This window comes from Apodemus sylvaticus, chromosome 11, assembly GCF_947179515.1.
Source record: "Apodemus sylvaticus chromosome 11, mApoSyl1.1, whole genome shotgun sequence".
NCBI lineage: Eukaryota > Metazoa > Chordata > Mammalia > Rodentia > Muridae > Apodemus > Apodemus sylvaticus.
The window spans coordinates 13,472,863-13,492,446 of NC_067482.1; the positions used below are offsets into that span (position 1 = coordinate 13,472,863).

A 19,584-nucleotide genomic window follows, 5' to 3' on the forward strand; every position below is an offset into this window, starting at 1 on the left:
TTGCCCTTAAATAAAGACTGTTGTGATAATGAAGTTTACAGTGCATCGTGTTTGAGAGCTCTTGACATAATACCTATCTATCACAGTACATTGAAGAATATCAGAGTGATGCCGCCACAAATAAAGTAGAACTGACAGCCATCTTCCCATCATTGCCAGGAATTTACTGACTATAAGACACTGTGTGGCCTTTACTTGCTGTGTAAGTAGAAGCACAAATAAGAGTCATCATCTCCTCCCAACCCCCAGACTTTCTGGATCAAAGCTTGGGTCATCTGATCTGGATTATCCTCATAAACTGTGATGTGAGTTGGGCAGGGTAGCAGCCCCAGAATCTCAGTCTTTCATATCTTTCTTTCTATACCTAGCCAGCACCCATAATATGAACAACACAAAGTAATGGGGAGGGTTATCACAAAGCAATGGGAAGGGTTGTTAAGAAGATCACAGAGAGTGATTAAGAAGCTGGGTGGCTAAATGTTAAAGCCACAGTCAGAGAAACAGAAAGGGCCCTTGGGACAACAGGGCAAACCGGAGGTGACGGTTTCCGCTCTTGTGTTGAGAATGTGAGTGGACAAAGCAGCGGAAATGGGAAAGATCGTATCTCAGCCCAGCACAGTCACCCCAAGCGAAAGCAGATTCAAGCCCTGAGCACCTGGCCACACATCCATGGGAATGGAGTAGAGGGCAGGCCATGAGTGTGGCAGCATTCAGTCACTAAATAAGGAAAGATTTCTCTTGATCAAGGATGATAAGGGGATGTGGGAGCAAACGCCAAAGAATAGATGAAATGGAAAGAAATTAACTCCTACTCATACTAAAGCCAAAGCTGTTGACTGTGAGCTGAGCACTCTACTTTGTAAGACTATCAAGGGAGAACCACAGAAATGTATTAAGTTTTAATTGACCCAGCAGCATTCATAAGGAGGAAAAGACCCAAAAAGCAAACTGCAATGATTTCTTTTTCCTCTTTGCTTCTTTTCTTCCATTCGCTTTTTCTTGAGCTATGTATGACCCTGGGCTTCCTGTATACTGAGAATGATCCCTATGACTGAACTATGCTTCTTACAGTAGGTCTGATGAAGAGTGGGCAGTGGGGGCAGGGCAAGGAAGCAGAGAGTGTAATCTAATGGTTATAAACAAGAGAGCAAATGAAGTCTTTGTTTCTCTGTTCTCTCATCTCTGCATCTTCAGTCCTGGAAACAGTAAACATCAACTTAAGGAGTTCTCCAAACTGAAGAAAGAAACCAAGTACTAATGAGAGAATGACTGATATAAAGTAGAATAGCAAAGAGTCATAGATATTTCTAGAGAAGGAAAAATTGGAACAGCAGTAATTCACTAACACTAAACTGGGGGAAAAAATCCAGAACACTGGGATACAATGGGAAAGGGCTCTAGATTGGAAGTGAAGGATTAGATACGTGTAAGGCTTCATTCAGATTGTCTACAGTCAGCCATCTTGGTTATTTCCGCCAACCTGACTACCAGATGAACCTGGCACACATGACAACCACAAGAACCTGGCATTCATCCTAAGCCCCACTAGAGAACATCATCCAATTTGCCAAGCATGTGTGCTGTCCACTGTTATCTGATGCATTGCTAAATTTCACGAAGGGCTACACACATTCTGATATGGACCCTGAAATCATTTAGGTTCACAAGCATATGATTTCAACCTGTCTCAGAATAGGAATACACCTGTCTCACTGAAATCCAAGATAACTCTTTGTCTCTACGTCCTCAGTGAACTCCACTGTGTGTGATCATGAATCTGTCTCTCCGTTATCCATTGCCCAGAGCCGTGTATCTTTAGCAGACAGCTCTCATTCACGTGGAATGTGTTTTTACAAAGAGTATCTCACCTTGAAATGTCCTGGGATATGTTTGAATTATAAGGGTTTAAAAACACTCTACAAGAATACATTATGGCAGCACTAGCTGTAAATTACAGAATAGAAATGGGGTACCTTACAAGAAAACTAAAAACACTATACATCACCTTGGTCCTCGAGTAAGGAGAGTGAGGGTATTGAAGCAAAAGATGCTTCCCCTAACACCCCTTCTGAAACAAAGTCCCAAACACAGGACCAGAGGAGGGTTATGGACATATTTAGGCAAATTGAAGCGCAGGAAAATATCATGTCTTGCAACGAAAATCAAAGCAAGAGGAAACTCAGGCCTTAAGCTGCTCAGTGAGAAGGTAACCCCCACTTCAGTGGGAAGGAATCTACAGCCCACTAAGTTCTAGACTCCAAAGTGTCCCTTATGTAGTAAACAAGAAAATATATTCTCAAGTATGTGAAAATTCGGAGAACCTACAAATAATCTCTTGAAAAAAACACAAAGATGAAGTTCAAATGCCTTAGATTAATCAATAGTGTGAGAAGCTGGTGAAATTCCAGGCTCAGTGATGGGTCCGTTGCTTGGATACTTGAGGCCCTGGCTTAGATAGCTCCCCTGCAGCAGATTAACTGATTAGATATCAGCAGGAATATGTCTCATCAAACTGCAAATATCATTTTACTGAGTGGTGAGACAGGTGATGGGGTTGTATGATACCGTTGACATAGTATCTGCACAAAAGGAGAGCTCAAGCCATCTAGTCTGAATTCATGATTTTATCAAAAGAATAACTACTCCTCATTGGAACACAAAGAACAAAACCTCCTCCTTTCACTGTGGATAATCACCACCTTTTAGAAGGTGATCATAAGCACCAAGTAAGCATGAATCCCTCTTTGTCTATCAGGATTGGAATAATTTACCAAAGAAAGAAATTGAGCATCAGGGATTATTATCATTCTGCTTCCAGCCCTTTCCTAGCCTTCCTTAATTAGTGAAACAACTCCTCTTATAATTAAAACAAAAGAAAACAAATGAACAAATAAACCTCCTAAGTCATAGAGCTACTTAAGACAGGTTCAAACATTCCAGAACTCAGCTTTGGAAATGGGTTTCTGGTGACAAACTTGCATTTTTTTTCTTTGTTACAATCTGTGAACACATGCATATGAGACATACCTGATCACACCTGCTTCTGTTAGCAGCTTTTGCTACTGTTACTGCTATTCTAAATCTGCATCAGGATTGAGGCTCTTAGTCAGTGAGATAGAACAGCTTGAGGTAAGAACTGCTGACTATTGTACCCAGGACAAATTACTTACCCCCCTCCCCCCCCATGCCTCTGTTTCCTTGAATACGAAATGAAGAAGGTAAAGAACTGGTACATATTAAATACATGAAAAGTGGTGGTGGTGGTGGTGGTGGTGGTGGTGGTGATGGTGGTGATGGTGGTAGAGGTGGTGGTGAAGGAGGTGGTGTGGTATTGGCAGTTCTGAGGGTATTTATTGGTGGGATTAGGTGTTACATCAACAACAGTAATTCTGTTGTATTACTGTTGGGACTCCTGTGTATCATTGCAGCAGCTAATATTTCAGAGATATAAAATTATTCGAATTAATCTGAGATAGATAGATAGATAGATAGATAGATAGATAGATAGATAGATAGATAGATAGATACCATGGCAAAAAATGACAAGGATACAAAAACTGATTGAGATCACATACTTATCAATTGGTCCCCAGGTATCATATCAAATCTCACACTTTTACATTGATTACATACATCAGTGCAAACTATGAGTGCACACTATAAATGAAGCAGAAGCATATGCCTCCTCTTTTTAACCTGAGGAATAGTACTTTCACTGATTCCAGTGCCTGTCTGGACCTCAAATGCAGTGTGTGAATTTAAAGCAGAAGATTCTCAATGGATCTCCATTTCTCCACTTCCTTTATTATAGCGTCAGAAAACTGTGAAGCTACCCATACCACACAGAGAGGACAAACTGCTGCACATGCTAACATGCTCCGCCCAACACAAGAGCCCTCTCCAACATGATAGCAGTGAAGCAAAGTCCCACGCAGTTCCAACAAGACACTCCCCAGTGATCTGAAGCTAGGACATGGTGTGGGGGTGAATTGAGAGCTGAGGCAGGAGCACAGAAGTTGGCAGTGTGGGCGATACAACCCAGTCTTTCACTTAGATACACTTCCCTTGATTTGGCATTTAGCATTTCATGGCTAATTGCTTTTTGTCTGTCTTTAAAAAATATTGCCCAATTGTCACAATATGCCATGTTATTGATTTTGTTTTATTTGACATGAAGTACTTCTCTATAACAACTAAATCTTGGTTTGTAGCTTTTCCTTGGATCAAAAATGAAACTATTTTTCCACTGGAGGCAAAACTCCTCTCACAGTTATCTGTCAACTTTCACAGCACATCCTTGGGAGCCTCTGGAAGAGGAGAAAACTATAAAACACTGCCTATGTCTCAGATACTTGCAATGTAGTCTTTGTTCCAGATGTGAGTGAACTGCCTAACAGTTTGAAAATTGGATCAGCATTAGATGGAGAGGATCCCACTCTCCTGGATACCCTCTGAGAAAACACTTGGAGAAACTGAATCGTTGTCCTATAAGAATCAAATTGTGTGCATCTGGACGATTCGTGTTCAAAGACATGTCTGTGTCTTTAAAAAGCAGACTACACCTGTACATGAGAGAAAGAGTAAGAAACCTCATCTCTTTACTGAGTTTTCCAGATGTTTAGTCTGACATTTGTTGGGGGGTGGGCATCTGCATTTCAAGCTGGAGGCTTCCTTATGTGTAGCCCTAAGGCTTAATCTCATTGTGCAACAATTTGCCTAAGTGCGGGGATGGGGGGGTGGAGGGGGTGGTAATTAGACCTATCTGTATCTTCTAAGGAAAGAAAAAGGGGAGGGGGAAGGAAGACATCTTTGAGGCTGTCTCTGAACATGTAAGGAAAATGAAACAGCCTTTGCTTCAGGGTTCTAGTGTTTGCTAGGGCGGGGGCCTAACAATATCTTAAAATAAAAAATAAAAACCTCTTCAAATTCTTCAGCAGTCAGCTGCCTGTAAAATGTCTACTCTAGGGTGTCTTCCTTACCTGGTTACAAAACAGAGGCTGACATTGAGCTGCAAAGCACTGGGTGAGCCCATTTCTGCACACGCACTTGGCACAGCGGCTCAGCTGCCAATCCTCTCCATCTTGAAACACGTGGCCATCGTAGGAACAGGGTTCTGGATGGAGAAAGGCATAGGGTCAGGGGAAGTTATGCATGCGTGGGTCTCAGAGCTAACTGTGTACACAGACTGGGCTAAGGGGCACTCTCTGGGTGGTGAGGACTGGAGATGTCCTTGGATTCCATGCTTTGTCGTTGTTCCTTTGCCATCTCCAGTGAAGGCAGGTGGGGTTTGCAGCATCAGTCCATGCATGATCCCATCTCCTGCTGGCTGCCCAAACTCTCGGCTGCCTGCCCCCCAGTCCCTTTCATCTACTCAGGAAACTTGGTTCCGGGAGGGTGGGTTTGTTCATATGTTCTAGATGCCATGACCCAGGGGAAGTTACAGGAGCATGGGAGTGTCTCCTCTCGCCCTTTGAGTATTCTGACCCACGGGAGCAGATAGAAAATACAGAATTCTTCACATACAGAGAGACTGACCACAGATACAAAGGAATAGCCGTCTTTACTTTTTTGAACAGGAGATATATTTTCGCCAGTTAGGGAGCGGCTCCTAAATGATGTGCTAATCTCTTGAGGCAAAAGGCCTTTAATATGCCTTTTGCACAGAGCACCAATGAAAAATGCCGAAGATCTAAGAGTGATCCCCAGAAACTGGGGCACCACACACCCCATGCTATCTCCACATGGCTGTTTGTAGATTTTCACATTGAGGGTTATTTTGCTCAAAGCAGTTGACCGTGCTCATATCAACTGGCTGGTGAGTTCTAAAATGCATAAGGCGAATATTCTACTCCCATGATCTTGTGGGCATACTTTTAAAGCTGTAGTATCTCTATCACAAAGCTCTGAGGTGGAAAGAAACCAGGGGGATTGTTTTGAAAGGGAAAAGATGAGAGCATGGGTTCCAGTTGACACTGAATAAAAGAAGTATTCTAATCATTACATGCCAGCAGAGAGCATGATGGGATGTTGTTCATTCCTGCTTCTAATAAAGTCCATACTATTAGCTTTCAAATTGCAACAGGGTGTGTGTCTCTAAAATGTAATGAAACGGATGCGTTTGGTTCAAAGGACAAGTCTAGAAGCATGCTCCTGGTTTGCTGAGAGAAAGTCAGATGCATTGGCTTATAGCAGGCGTAATCTTTTCAGTGAGATTACAGGAAACACAAATGAAAGTCCCCCCATCCCACTCCACCCTCCGCCACTGCTGTGCTTGTTTTAGGGAAAAATATTACATCATCTCAAAAAACAGCAGACAGATCAGCAGTAGCAACACTACACAGAGAACAGGTCTGGTCCTTCTGTCTATCAAGGGAAAAAGGGTGATCTTGGCTTCATGAAGTCAAATCAAACGACTGTTTCCCTGCTGCTTTCCCTCTCACTGGATGGAAGTGTAGAGAAATTCAGCTGGCCAAGGCAAATCACACAAATAAGAAACAGCAGAATCCCACATTTGCAATGCAATCTAGTGATCTGTGTAGGCCACACCTTGGTTCAAATACGAAGGGACTCCTGGATCTTTGATCCACACCGAACAAGGAAGATGAGAGTGGAGGTACCATCAGTAATCTCAAAAGCAGAGAGGGTCCCTGCCCACCAGTTCATACTCACTCCCAGTGCCCACACAGATAGGGCAGCAGCGTCCTTCAGCAAGGAATTCCAGCTCCTGTGGTCCACATGATAACGGGGTGCATTGTTGGTGCGAGCATCTCACCTCTCCGTGGGTGCAAGAGCACACAGTACATGGAGCTGAGGCCCACTCTGTGCCATGCTGTAAGTCAAGGAGAAAAAAAGAGGGTTAGCTCCAGACCTCTAGACTTCCGACAGCCCAGCAGAAACAAACCTTCTCTAGTACACAGCATGGGAGCTTGGAGGAGATGGGAAAGTAGTGAACTGGCAAGGTTGCAGTCTACTGGAGACAATTTAAAGATACACTTTCTTTTGAATCCCTCTGTTATGGTTTGCATATGCTCGGCCAAGGGAGTAGCACTAAGAGAAGGTGTGGCCTTGTTGGAGTAGGTGTGTCACTGTGGGCATGGGCTTTAAGACCCTCATCCTAGCTGCTGGAAGCAAGTATCTCCTAGCAGCCTTCAGATGAAGATGTAGAACCCTCAACTCCTGCACCAGGCCTGCCCAGATGCTGCCATGTTCCTGCCTTGATGATAATGGATTGAATCTCTGAACGAGTAAGCAAGTCCCAACTAAATGTTGTCCTTTAAGAGTTGCATTGGTCATGGTATCTGTTCACAGCAGTAAGACCCTAACTAAGACAACCTCCAAGATGTAGTTTGAAAGTTTCAGAGAGATGGAAGAAGAAAGCAGACAACTCCAACACCATCGCCTTAAGTTTCTTTTCCCACTGTCATGATACTCTAACAAAAGGAATTTATTGTGGTTCGCAGGTCAAGCTGTAGATTTACAGCAAGTGTTACAAGGTGGGAGAAGCATGAAGCAGTTGGTTATACCATCAAATGCACAGTCAGGAAGCAGAGAAGTCAGTGCATGCTACTGGTCAGCCTTTCTCCAACTATAGAGTCCAGGATCCCATCCAGGGAACAGTGTCACTCACAGCTGGTAAGTGTTCCCACCATTAAATGCAAGCAAAGTAAGACTCTACAGTCATGCCCAGATAGCTGTCTCTTAGCTAAGTCTACATTGTCAAGTTGACAATTGATACTATTGCATCTATCATTTGAAAAAATTATGAATCCCAAAGTAAAATGAATACAAACGCATCTTCAGGGTTCTTCACAACAGTCCAATCATATATTTTGAGAAGCATGCTCATGATGGTATTTATGCTGGCCTCAAACTCCTTGGGTTAAGTAATCTTCCTGCCTCAGTCTCACAAGTATCAGGGAATGCAAGAGTGTGCCACAATGCATAGTCTATCAAGTTATTCTTTTATATGTGAGGTGCTGGGTGGGGACTGAACCCAAGATCTTCTGAATGAACTGCACACATTCAACTGTCACTGAGCTACATCCCTGGGCCCAGATTCTCTCCCTTCCAATAGCTCTCACTTGGATCTGCTTCCTTTTTTAACTTGCAATCCCGTTTAGTCTACATATTCTCATTCATAATTATATTCTCTCTCTCTCTCTCTCTCTCTCTCTCTCTCTCTCTCTGCATATTGACACATACACACCTACTGATCTCACATTCCTAGGAATCATGTAGAAGGGACAAAGGAGTTTTCAGTTTTCCCACAAACTGTAGAGCAAAATATGGCCCCAGGAAAGCTATCCAGTCACATATATAGAACCTTTAAACCTACTTTATGCTGGATTATCACAATCTCCACGTTTGGGGTGGTATATAATTTAGGCAGTATTCAAAGTATCTCAACTAGTTATCCTTGGATCTGATGCCAAATGAACCAACATTTCAACATCTGTCTGATTGGAGAAACAGCTGCCCTAACATTTAGTTTCAGAATGACCAAATGCTGTGCTTTCCAAGGTACATAGTGAAACCTATTTGATAAATACTTTCCTAAATACTGCACCCTGTTCCCCATTTCCCTCTTTTAAAGGTAGCTATGATGCGTGTGCCTCAACACGTATATATGGGTTCTTATCAAAGTATCACATATTGGCGCATTCAGTCACCTTAACATAACCTCACAATTACACTTAGAAGTTGTAAAAGCAATTCTCTTGCTAATTCAAACTGGCATCTAACATAGTTTTCCATCTGAGACACAAAGCAGCCTTATCTTAACTGAGCAAGTCAGCACTCCATTGCCGTGCAAGTGTGGCAAGTCTAATATTATGGAATTAGGAAAACCCTGGGCTATTTCTGTAACAACTTAGTACCAGGTAGTCATAGTAACCCAGTGAGCTGGGTCTCAGCTTACTATCACACTATTCTCTCCTCCAGACAGACTTCCAGAGAATGCAAGAGGGCACTTGCACACACCAAGTCCTATGGCTGAGCCAAGTGTTTCCTGTACTAACCTGCACACTTTCAGCTCCGAGGTGAGTCCTTTTTGACCTTTGGAATGGGATTAGGTCAATCTTGCTTCCTTGCGTGTAAAAATGAAATGATGTAATAGTGTTTCATCACAAGGAGCTTTAGAAAGGTTCAGAAGGCACCATGTCAAAGAAGAGGCAGCTAGGGCCCACGTGGGCACACAGTGGGACTCACACAGAGATACAGCCTTGGTGGACGGAGTTTACAGTAGAGTGGTAATGCGTAAATGCCACATAGATGACACATCCTTTCACATGTGAGAGAAGATGATTCCAGACTCTAATATGCAGCATGGGTGGTGATGGCTATTCTAATTGGGATGACAGTGACGTCACTTCACAGTATACACACACATCGACTCATCAGAGGTAACACCTGGATAGTTTCTAGTCTTGTTTGTCAGCTAAAACTTTCAAACATTTTATTAAAAGGAAAGGAAAGGAAAGGAAGGAAGGAAGGAAGGAAGGAAGGAAGGAAGGAAGGAAGGAAGGAAGGAAGGAAGGAGGAAGAAAGAAAGAAAGAAAGAAAGAAAGAAAGAAAGAAAGAAAGAAAGAAAGAAAGAAAGAAAGAAAGAAAGAAAGAAAGAAAGAAAGAGAGAAAGAAAGAGAGAAAGGAAGAAAGAAAGTGGTGCTTGGTCCTCCCCTACTCTTCAACAACAAACTCATGGGTTTCCTCTGCTTTTGTTTGTTTACTGTGTTTTTCTGGTTTTGTTTGGTTGTTTGGTAGGCTGTTTTTGTAAGAGATGCTTTGCCCTGCTAACTTAACTTTTAAAAAGTTATCTGAAGAAAATGATCCATTACATGAAAAATGGATTCAGTTTATATATTCTACCTTGTTCTTTGGAGTAAAAGTGTAACCTTTTAGTGAAAAATGTAAAACCACCCATATAACTCTGTTCAGCCACCAACAGAGAACATTAGTTCTCCAAGAGTGTGCCTGGAAAGTAGTTATAACATTATTATAGAAATGGGGGAGACAAAGAGTGTATTCGACATAGTTCCCTCCTATGTGAAACACTTTTGCATGTGTTATCTGTCTACCTACCTACCTGCTCATCTGCCTCCCTCATCTGCCATCTCTCCTTCCAACAACAGAAAATAACACTCAAGAGACTTTTAACAGTACTTTCAGGACACTGGCATTACTTATGGATTTTACTTTTGCTTTTGTACTTTTCTATTGTCCAGTTGTTCACCCATAGAACACCATAAGTTTTGTCATAACAAAGTGTCTTAGTCAGGGTTTCTATTCCTTTACAAACATCAAGACCAAGAAGCAAGTTGTGGAGGAAAGGGTTTATTGAGCTTATACTTCCACAGTGCAGTTCATCACTAAAGGAAGTCAGGACTGGAACTCAAGCAGGTCAGGAAGCAGGAGCTGATGCAGAGGCCATGGAGGGATGTTTCTTACTGGCTTGCTTCCCCTGGCTTGCTCAGCCTGCTCTCTTATAGAACCCAAGAGCACCAGCCCAAAGGTGGAACCACCCACAAGGGGCCCTCACCACTTGATCACTAATTGAGAAAATGCCCCACAGCTGGATCTCATGGAGGCACTTCCCCAACTGAAGCTCCTTTCTCTGTGATAAGTCTAGCCTGTGTCAAGTTGACACACAAAACTAGCCAGTACACAAAGCAAGTTACTATTTGTAATATCTAATAAATCACCTAATGTAAGTCAACGCTGAATACTATATAATACAACTCCAAGTGAGAGATTTTACTTTATTAAAAGAAAGCTACTCCTCCCATCCTGGTACTAACCTAGTTTTCTACCTCTCTACCTTGCTTTGTTTCTGAGATTAGATGAGATTGAGCACACACAGGGTCTTAGGCTATAGACAAAAGGCCATATTTCCAAGTGTCTAGACATTTCAATTCACTAAAACAAGACCTTGCTTTTTGTTTAAAAAAAAAAAGTCACTGACTTGTTTCTAAAACATCTGTAATCATACCACCTTTCAGACACAGACCACAAAAATTAACTGTAATAACAGCCTGTCAATCACCAAGGTTTCTCATTTGTAAAATGAAAGGGCTGTGTTAGCAGAGCTCTTTAGTACCTTCGGGCTCTGTGATCATGTGAATCTATCATCTCACTCAGGAGACATGAAATTAAGCAGTGGCTTCTCCCTTCCTAAAAACTTGAGAAGTATAGAAATACCAAAGAGCATTCAGGGTGGAGACTCCATTGTTGCACGTCACAGCCACACAGCTAGTCTCCTGCAGGTGATCCAAAGTGCACAGGGCAAGTGGGGAGAATTAGTCCCCCATCTCATGATAGCATGAGCCACGAATATCCCCCTCCGTTTTTTACCTTCTGCCTCTATCCCTGAACCAGTGTCTTCTCCTTCCCCAGAGTACTCTGAGGATTGATTGGTAATGGATGCAAAACACTCGGCCTAAAGATCAAGGGGTCCCACACATGCCAAATGTTATTTATATCTATATAAATAATTTCACAGGGTTCTCCATACCCATTTACAAATGCATTCATTTTAATAAACATTGTGGCAGCAAAGAGAGCTATATAAAATCAGGAAATGCTCCCACAAGAACCAGCTTTTGCTACGCCATTTTAACCTCATTAATACTCTTTGAAAACATGAGGATTTTGGCACTTGGCAACAGCAAATCCTATAGACAATATCTTAAATATACTCTTCTGTGCAGTCAACTAACAAGTTAGTGAGTGGTGACATAAGCCCAAAGAATAGATGTATATGGTCATAAAGTATCTGCCTGGCTTGCTAAAAGAACAACCACCACCACCACCACCACTACAACAACAACAACAAACAACAACAAAATACATTTTTTTCTTCACATAATTTAAGGACTAGCTTACTCTGTCGTGGCAGAGATTAGTAGTCAACTATCCCACATCTGTTTGTCCTTTTGGATAGTGTTTTGTCTGTAGATGAAATAGGCAATTTCTACCCCATGGCTAACTTGACAAGATAAGCAACCTCACATGAAGGTAAAGATGCTCAGTTCTTCTTTGAAGGATACTATAGAAGGTGTCAAAAGCAGACAAGGCTCATTGTCAAATGATCCTTAGTAATGAAATAACATTAAATGCCACACTCTGTGTGGATTTCTGATGTTTCAAAGACTATGTAAAATATATTTAAACTGTTAAACCTTAGCTACTCTTAGCAATTTCTATTTGAAAAAACTCGAAGCACTTTATTATGATTAAATTAAAATCTAACCTAATGATGAGGTTACTATCCAGTCCTTAAGTTGTGTTACTTAATCATCTTAAATAATTTATAATATCAGGTAATAGAAGGACTGAGTCAATGCCTGGTATTCTTTTTTTTTTAATTAGATATATTTTTATTTACATTTCAAATGATTTCCCCTTTTCTGGCCCCCCACTCCCCAAAAGTCATATAAGCTCCCGTCCCTCCCCCAGTTCTCCCACCCAACCCTTCCCACTTCCCTGTTCTGGTTTTGCCTTATACTGTTACACTGAGTCTTTCTAGAACCAGGGGCCACTCCTCCGTTCTTCTTGTACCTCATTTGATGTGTGGATTATGTTTTGGGTATTCCAGTTTTCCAGGCTAATATCCACTTATTAGTGAGTGCATACCATGATTGATCTTATTGATCTTTTGAGACTGGGTTACCTCACTTAGTATGATGTTCTCTAGCTCCATCCATTTGCCTAAGAATTTCATGAATTCATTGTTTCCAATGGCTGAATAGTACTCCATTGTGTATATATACCACATTTTTTGCATCCATTCTTCTGTTGAGGGATAAGTGGGTTCTTTCCGGTTATAAGGTTATAAATTCAGAATACTAAACATCTCAGAGTGTTCAGTGCATTTTTCTAATTACACCCTCTACTTTGAGTAGAACAAAGCTGAATTCAATATTCATTTCTTCTCTCACATACATAATTTAGCTCTCCTTTGCCCTCCTGGAAAGAGATGTGAGTGACCAGGCTCCCTACGCCTCTCTTTGCCCAGTAGGATTCTCAAGAGTCTTTGCTTCCTGGTGCTTTCTGTCTTTGCTGAATCTTCATGCACTTTCTTCTTAGACTCAAGTTACTATGTGTTGGGATTAAATAGTGAGGAAAGATTAATGCTGCTTCCCCTCCTCTTTATGAGCCAACCTCAGAGGGACAAGAAAACAATAAGTCAAACACCTCCTCAGAAACACACATTTGAGGCTTGGGCCCCGCCTGGTTGGCAATATTCCAAGGAGAATGTATAAAGATCTCATAGGAGAGGTTAGAGATAAATCCATCTCCCCCACATGTCCTGGCTATAACAACCTATGTTGCAATGCATTCCTAACAACCTGGAGGCAGCCAAAAGGCTCTGGAGTTTTCCCTACTCAAGGAAAGGCCTTTAGGCTTGTGGTGGCTTGCTGAGTTGAGAGTTGTACTGGATATTGACTCCTGCAGACATGGGCATCCTTTCTCGGGGCTTAGCTTTTACTGCAGTGTACCAACTTCATGGCCCTGAACTCTGCCTTCTGTTGACATCTCTGAGCTTGAACCATGGTTACTGGGGACAGTATCACTTCATCTTTCCCTTCCTGTCACACCTAGGATACCCTCAAGCTCCTATTAAATCTCTCCATCCAGCCAGAGTTTCCACTTTGGAACACAATAGAGAAGACCTAAAACACCAGGCTAATTTACATCTGCCAGGGAAGTTGCCATAACCAGCCCTCTGAGATGTAAGCCAGCAGAGAGAGGCTTACTACAGTAAAAACTGGCTTCCTAAATAAGCTAAAGGGAAAGGGAGAGGTGGGGGAGGCGTAGGGGGGGGGTGAGAGCCAGGAAAAACCCTAGCAATGTGAATGACAAGGCCAGGCTCAGACAAAAACAGATGTCACCTGTTCAGGAAAATCAGTAACACTGGATTTGAAAGAGAACCTAGAGGTTATAGTGGGGGTTGGGGAGTAAGAAGACAAAGATTATAATCACTATAACTTGTGGTGAAATTTGATTGTATCACAACTTTAAAAAGAATCAAATCTACAGATCTATTTGAAGAAGTAGACCATGAAAGACTTCCCAGCCGAGGCACAGTTCTCAAAATGTAACCCTTTTCGCAGTCACATCAAGGACAGCAAATATAATGATGGCATTTTCTGACGGGATACGTTTTGAAAGTACAAATAGGAAGCCATGTATGGACATGTTCCTATCCAGTGCAGAGTTTTCAACCTTATTGCAGCAGGAGTGAGCTGCATGGGGGCAGAGGGAAAGGCAAAATTAAAAGGCACGGGGTATTTATAACTAACCCATAAGAGATCTGTGGCTTAGAAATGCCCGGCCACCAACAACAGTGACTACATAACCAAGGAATAAGGACAAGAAGATTTCTTTATCTGAGAAGATACAGAAATTATTGAATAATGGCCTGAGTTTTCCACCCATCAATATTTACTGAATACCTACCTTGGAGAAGGGTCCTTGCCAAGTTCCAGGTTAGTTTGAAAGGCCAAGATGACTATGAAGGTGTTCAAATGGTTGTTAATGTTCTCAGACAACTTAAACATAAGATTGTACATATATACAAATTTCACATAAGTAAACAGATGGCGCCCATCGAATGACCCCTGCTGAAGTGCAAAGATAACCCCTGTAAGTGTGCTCTTAAATCAGTTTTACATATATCAATTCCGGTTTGGTACCTATCACTGGTACCAAATCTTTTTGATGTATCTGGCTTTCTCTCTCCCAGCCAAAATCCAGATTTTATTTTGACTGCTAGTATCTCCTGAACTTCTGACATCCAGCATGGATTTTAGCCAACTGGAACAACACACCTGTTCTAATCATGAGGAACTGGCATTAATCCCATCACCAGTCATCCCTGTCATGTCCCCACTACATAGGGATCATGTGTGGCAATTCAAGGTGACACCCCCTTAGAAAACAGAGTGGCTTGGGCAGCCTTTACTGGCAGGTGGGATAAAGACCTTCGCAGTGCAGATCCTGCTTAGCTGCCTTTCAGCAAGACATTGTACGGAACGGAAAGAGCTGTTTCCTACTGTTACTAGGAGACAGTGGGCCAAGGAAGATGATCTGGTCCTTGGGGACAAGAGCATTGTGCTCGGAGACTGTTAGGTGGATATACTGAATAGCACCTGAGAGTGGGTTTATCAAATCACGCTAACCCATGCTCTCTCCTGAACAGGCAGAGATGCTAACTCTAGGAACATTTTGTATCAGGTGGAAGATGATTATTAACACAAAGAGCCTTTCTTTCTTCACCGCGTGCAACTTTACCTCGTGGGACAGGGGAATGTTTTAGCAAGGGTAGAAAGGGATGCTTTTCGTAATGTCTACAATAAATCTTACAATGCTATATTTAAATTAGTATTTAGTATCTGCAATTAAGCCTGTGGGATCCAGGAAATAGGGTCTAAGAAGTAAAAAGTAAATCTTTGGGAGAGATTCTCAGGACTCTGGTTCTTGGTGGAGGACAGGAAAGGGTAACAAGAAAAGTTTGCCCATGCCCGCAGACATTCCTTGTCATAATGGCTGAGAACTGTTCCTCACATCCAGTGAGGAAAACCCAGGGAAGGCACTGAACTCCCTACAGTTCCTAGGAGGGCCCCAAACTAAGATCTTTAAGATTGATGCCCTGAAACTGAAAATCTGTATTTGAAGGTAAGTATCTCTGAACTATGAGTTGAAAGATAACAAGTTCAGCTAGATTACGTCGTCAATTGATAACAAGTGGGCAAATGGTTCAAGTTCTTTTACAACCTGTTTTCAACTTTGACATGGGAGTAGTGCTATCTTCCCTGCTCACCAACTCAGAGCTATTAAAAATTATCAAAGAAAAATCTATATGTAGTATACCAAAGGAAGAGAGTGGGTACTGCAATTATTCAACACCACAAGCACTTCAACATCAACAATCTCAGTCTATTCTTTATGCAGACACAAACTCAATGTACAAATATTTATGTAGAGTTTAAGGAATAAATAGCATATGTTTCATCTTGTTCAAAACAAACAAAAAAAGGCAAGCACCTCCAGAAAGCCAGGGGAGCCTCCTACCCCTGTAGTCAGGCTATGCAAAGAGAAACAAAACAACCCCCCCCAACACGTTTTGGCAACCCAGATTTAACACTTGGCTTTCTTCTGTCAATAAGCCACAAATGCACCTTGAGCTTTAGGACCAAGAGCACTTACCTCATGGATTTTTCCCTCATGGTGACAAGAGCCAGGAGTCCTAGGTGCACACTCTGGGCAGCACTGGTTGGGGCCGATCCACAGCACTTCTCCCTGGGTATTTAAAAGAAGCTCAGTCTGAAGTCTCAGCAGCAAACAGACCCCTAAGTTCATCAGACCCCTAAGCCTCTGAGATTCCCTAGTCCTCCTGAGTTTCTACAGGTAACATGGACAAGATAAAGTAAATAAACCAACACAAAGGATTCCCTGTCAAGAGGTGATTTTTGGAAACTCCTTTCTTTGAAAGGAAAGGACATTAAAAAAAAAAAAAAAAAAGAACACTAAAAACCAATCCTCTGAGTTTTCACATGTAAAGGTAATGGAGTGGTGAATTGTTTCCACAAGAAATGCTTCTCATAAGGAAAGCAGATGGAGTGAGAAAGGGGCTTATTTCACTAACTGAATTGTTTGCCTTAGAAAAAGAAAAGAGTTCGGGAGCAGGAAACTGTTCCAGAGCCAGATCTTCACCTCTGTTCCAAAGCCTGCTACAGGAAGGAGACAGGAACAGGGAGTTGAGGTCCAGGGGGTTCTGGTTCACTTCTGGAAGCAGAAGAGATCGATCGAAAGACAAAGTTTTGACAGGAAATAGTGCCCTGGTGGGGGCACGGCCTGAGCCACAAGGAAAACTGAGAAGGATTCCTAGCTGCCAATGAAGAGCTTTTCTAGAGGCTTCTATAATTGCAGATCATGCAAAAGAAGATAACCCAGGATTCATCTCTCCTGTAAACTAATAATGCATCTGGCACCATGAAGAATCTGCTTCAAAGTTATCACACAATAGGGACTAAGGATGTAGTTCTGTAGTAGAGTGCACGTGGTAAACATGTGCTGAGTTCTGATCCCAAGGAAAATAATGGGATTATCTTCAGGAATTAATGATTCACCTATTAGACCTTTCCCATGATTGGACCACAGTGATTAGAGAGCTGTGTTATCTGGGAAGACATGTCTATCCACAGGGTGGAGATCTACAAAGCACCTACTCAGAAGAATCAAAACAAGTTTTGTGTGTCAATGCTACCTTTCTTATTGTTATCTTTAGTTACTTCTATTACACACACACACACACACACACACACACACACACAGAGAGAGAGAAAGAGAGAGAGACAGAGACAGAGACAGAGACAGAGACACAGAGACAGACAGTTTTCTCAGTTCATCTAACTACATCTAAGAGTAAAAAAGAGACAATGAATACTTTACAACTGTAAATCTACTACAGAAACCCATCAATAACAGCAATCATCAAATTATCCTTATTTGATTGATAAAGAACAAAATTTATATATGAGATTTTATGAAACTGAGCCCGCTATGCAATATTAATGACTTCCCAGAAGAGTGTCCTCTGAACCCGAAAGGGAAACTTCACTTTAATCTCTGCCAAGGGAGCCATGGAAACTACATTAGCATAGCTCCCACTAAGCATTTCACACAGATAGGAAATGAGATAATCCAATTGTTGCTTAACAACAAGAAATCAGAGCGCAAGAGAGAAAAGCAGGTGGAATGGAAAATTCCAAGGGATATTCCATGCCCCCAGATTAGTTTCCTGCATTCTCTGGAACACACTAATCTTCAGATTCAGCCTTCAAAATAACATTTCAAACTATAGTATTCTTTATTTGTGAGTGGCTGTGGGGGAGAGAGGGTGTCCCTAGCTCCGTTCAATCTATGGAATGTCTATGGGAACCATACAGACATGAGCTGAAAAAGAAGCTAAGAATTCTGCGTGCACGCACCTGGAAAAGAAGACACAGGGGATTCCTGCCACCTCTCCCCAGGACTCAGAATGACTGTGCCAATACAGCACAGCACACTGGCCTACTGTCCCTCTGAACTTTACACCGTAGCAGGGGATGTTGTCTGCATGAATAAGACCTATCAATGAAGACCGCAGAGGAGCCAGCAAGATGACTTGTTTAGGTTCTGGACAAATCAACTAATGATAACAATGGGATCAGGTTAATTATTATACCTCACAGCTACTCAATGCTTACGATGGTCTCTCGTTTCCATGGGCAATGCCCCGGGACACACCCGACCCCTGAGAGAGCTGAACTGCAGACAAGCCAAGTCTTATATGTATTGTGCTTTTTTTCTATACATATATATCTACGGTAAAATTTAACTTGTAAACTAAAATCAATTTGGTTAAGAGTAATAGCTAATAATACAATTCTCAGAACATTTATAATAGCACGCTATAATAAAAGTTACAGAAATATGGTGTGTATTATAGATCTTGGCAGTCTCAGCACTCATTTCTTTTCATATTAAGTTGATGACTATGCCAATTCCCTTAGGGGAAGCCCTTGAGGGTTTCCTTTAAAATATGTGAGCCAGTCAACGCAGTAGTTCAGAAGTTCCTTCTCTTCCCTGGGCTGCTCTCAGTGCCTCTGGACTGACATCCTCCTTTACAATATTATGTATTAACTCTGGAAAACCAGAAGGATCCTTTAAAAAGCAAACCTGGATGTTCTGCTCATGCATGAAAACATCATTAGACTGCAATTAGAAATTAAACTCTAAGCTCCCCAGTACAGCTACAAACTTCTCTAGAATGTTTGACTCAACCTTATTTTTCAACCATTCTTCCATACATCATTCAAAAGTATTTATTGAATAACTACTGTGTATGGGGTATGATTGCGGATATAAAGGAGATACAGTGTACAAGAGATAGCACCCACAGAATTAGTAGAATATGTAGTATGTCAGATAGTAATTAGTGACAAGAAAAAAAGAGGAATGGGGAGGGAAGAGGGCTTATAGGACTTTCAGGGAGTGGGGAGTCAGAAAAGGGGAAATCATTTGAAATGTGAATAAAAAAATATTGAATAAAAAAAAGAGGAAGGAAGGAAGGAAGGAAGGAAGGAAGGAAGGACGGAAGGAAGGAAGGAAGGAAGGAAAAGGAAGTTGAAATGTGTGTTGGAGAGTTGCAATTATATAGACCAGCATTCCAGCAAGACTCAAAGAAAGTGAAGAACTAAGAAATGACTTCATGCACAGATATGCATTATATATGCACACATATACACATATGCACACATACCCCTGATAGCCAAGCAGCATGTATGCTTCCACTGTGAGAAGTTTGCACTTTTCTGTTCTTACTGAAAGTACTCTTTCTCAGATGCGTGTGGGGGGAGGGTGCGGTATGCACGTGTACCAACATAAATGTGTGTGTTTGTATATTCAGGCAGCAGCAATGAGGTTCCATTTCAAAAGCAAAGGAAGCAAGAAAAAGGCTAACAGAAGATTAACTAGAGGTCTACTACAGGAATATGAATTACATAGTTATTCTAATCAGGAAGGGAAGTCATTGGAGGGGTTTAA

At 41.8% G+C, this 19,584-nt stretch overlaps 1 protein-coding gene across 1 annotated transcript in view; it reads right to left on the reverse strand.

Annotated features, from left to right (window-relative positions):
- Positions 1–19,584, reverse strand: part of Fras1 (Fraser extracellular matrix complex subunit 1) — a 402,136-nt gene that overhangs the window by 231,626 nt on the left and 150,926 nt on the right. Inside the window, exons 4-6 of the mRNA XM_052198714.1 lie at positions 16,204–16,296; positions 6,670–6,829; positions 4,980–5,113 (exon numbers count right to left, since the gene is read on the reverse strand). Coding sequence (XP_052054674.1) covers positions 4,980–5,113; positions 6,670–6,829; positions 16,204–16,296 — 387 coding nt within the window. The remainder of the gene's footprint in view (positions 1–4,979; positions 5,114–6,669; positions 6,830–16,203; positions 16,297–19,584) is intronic.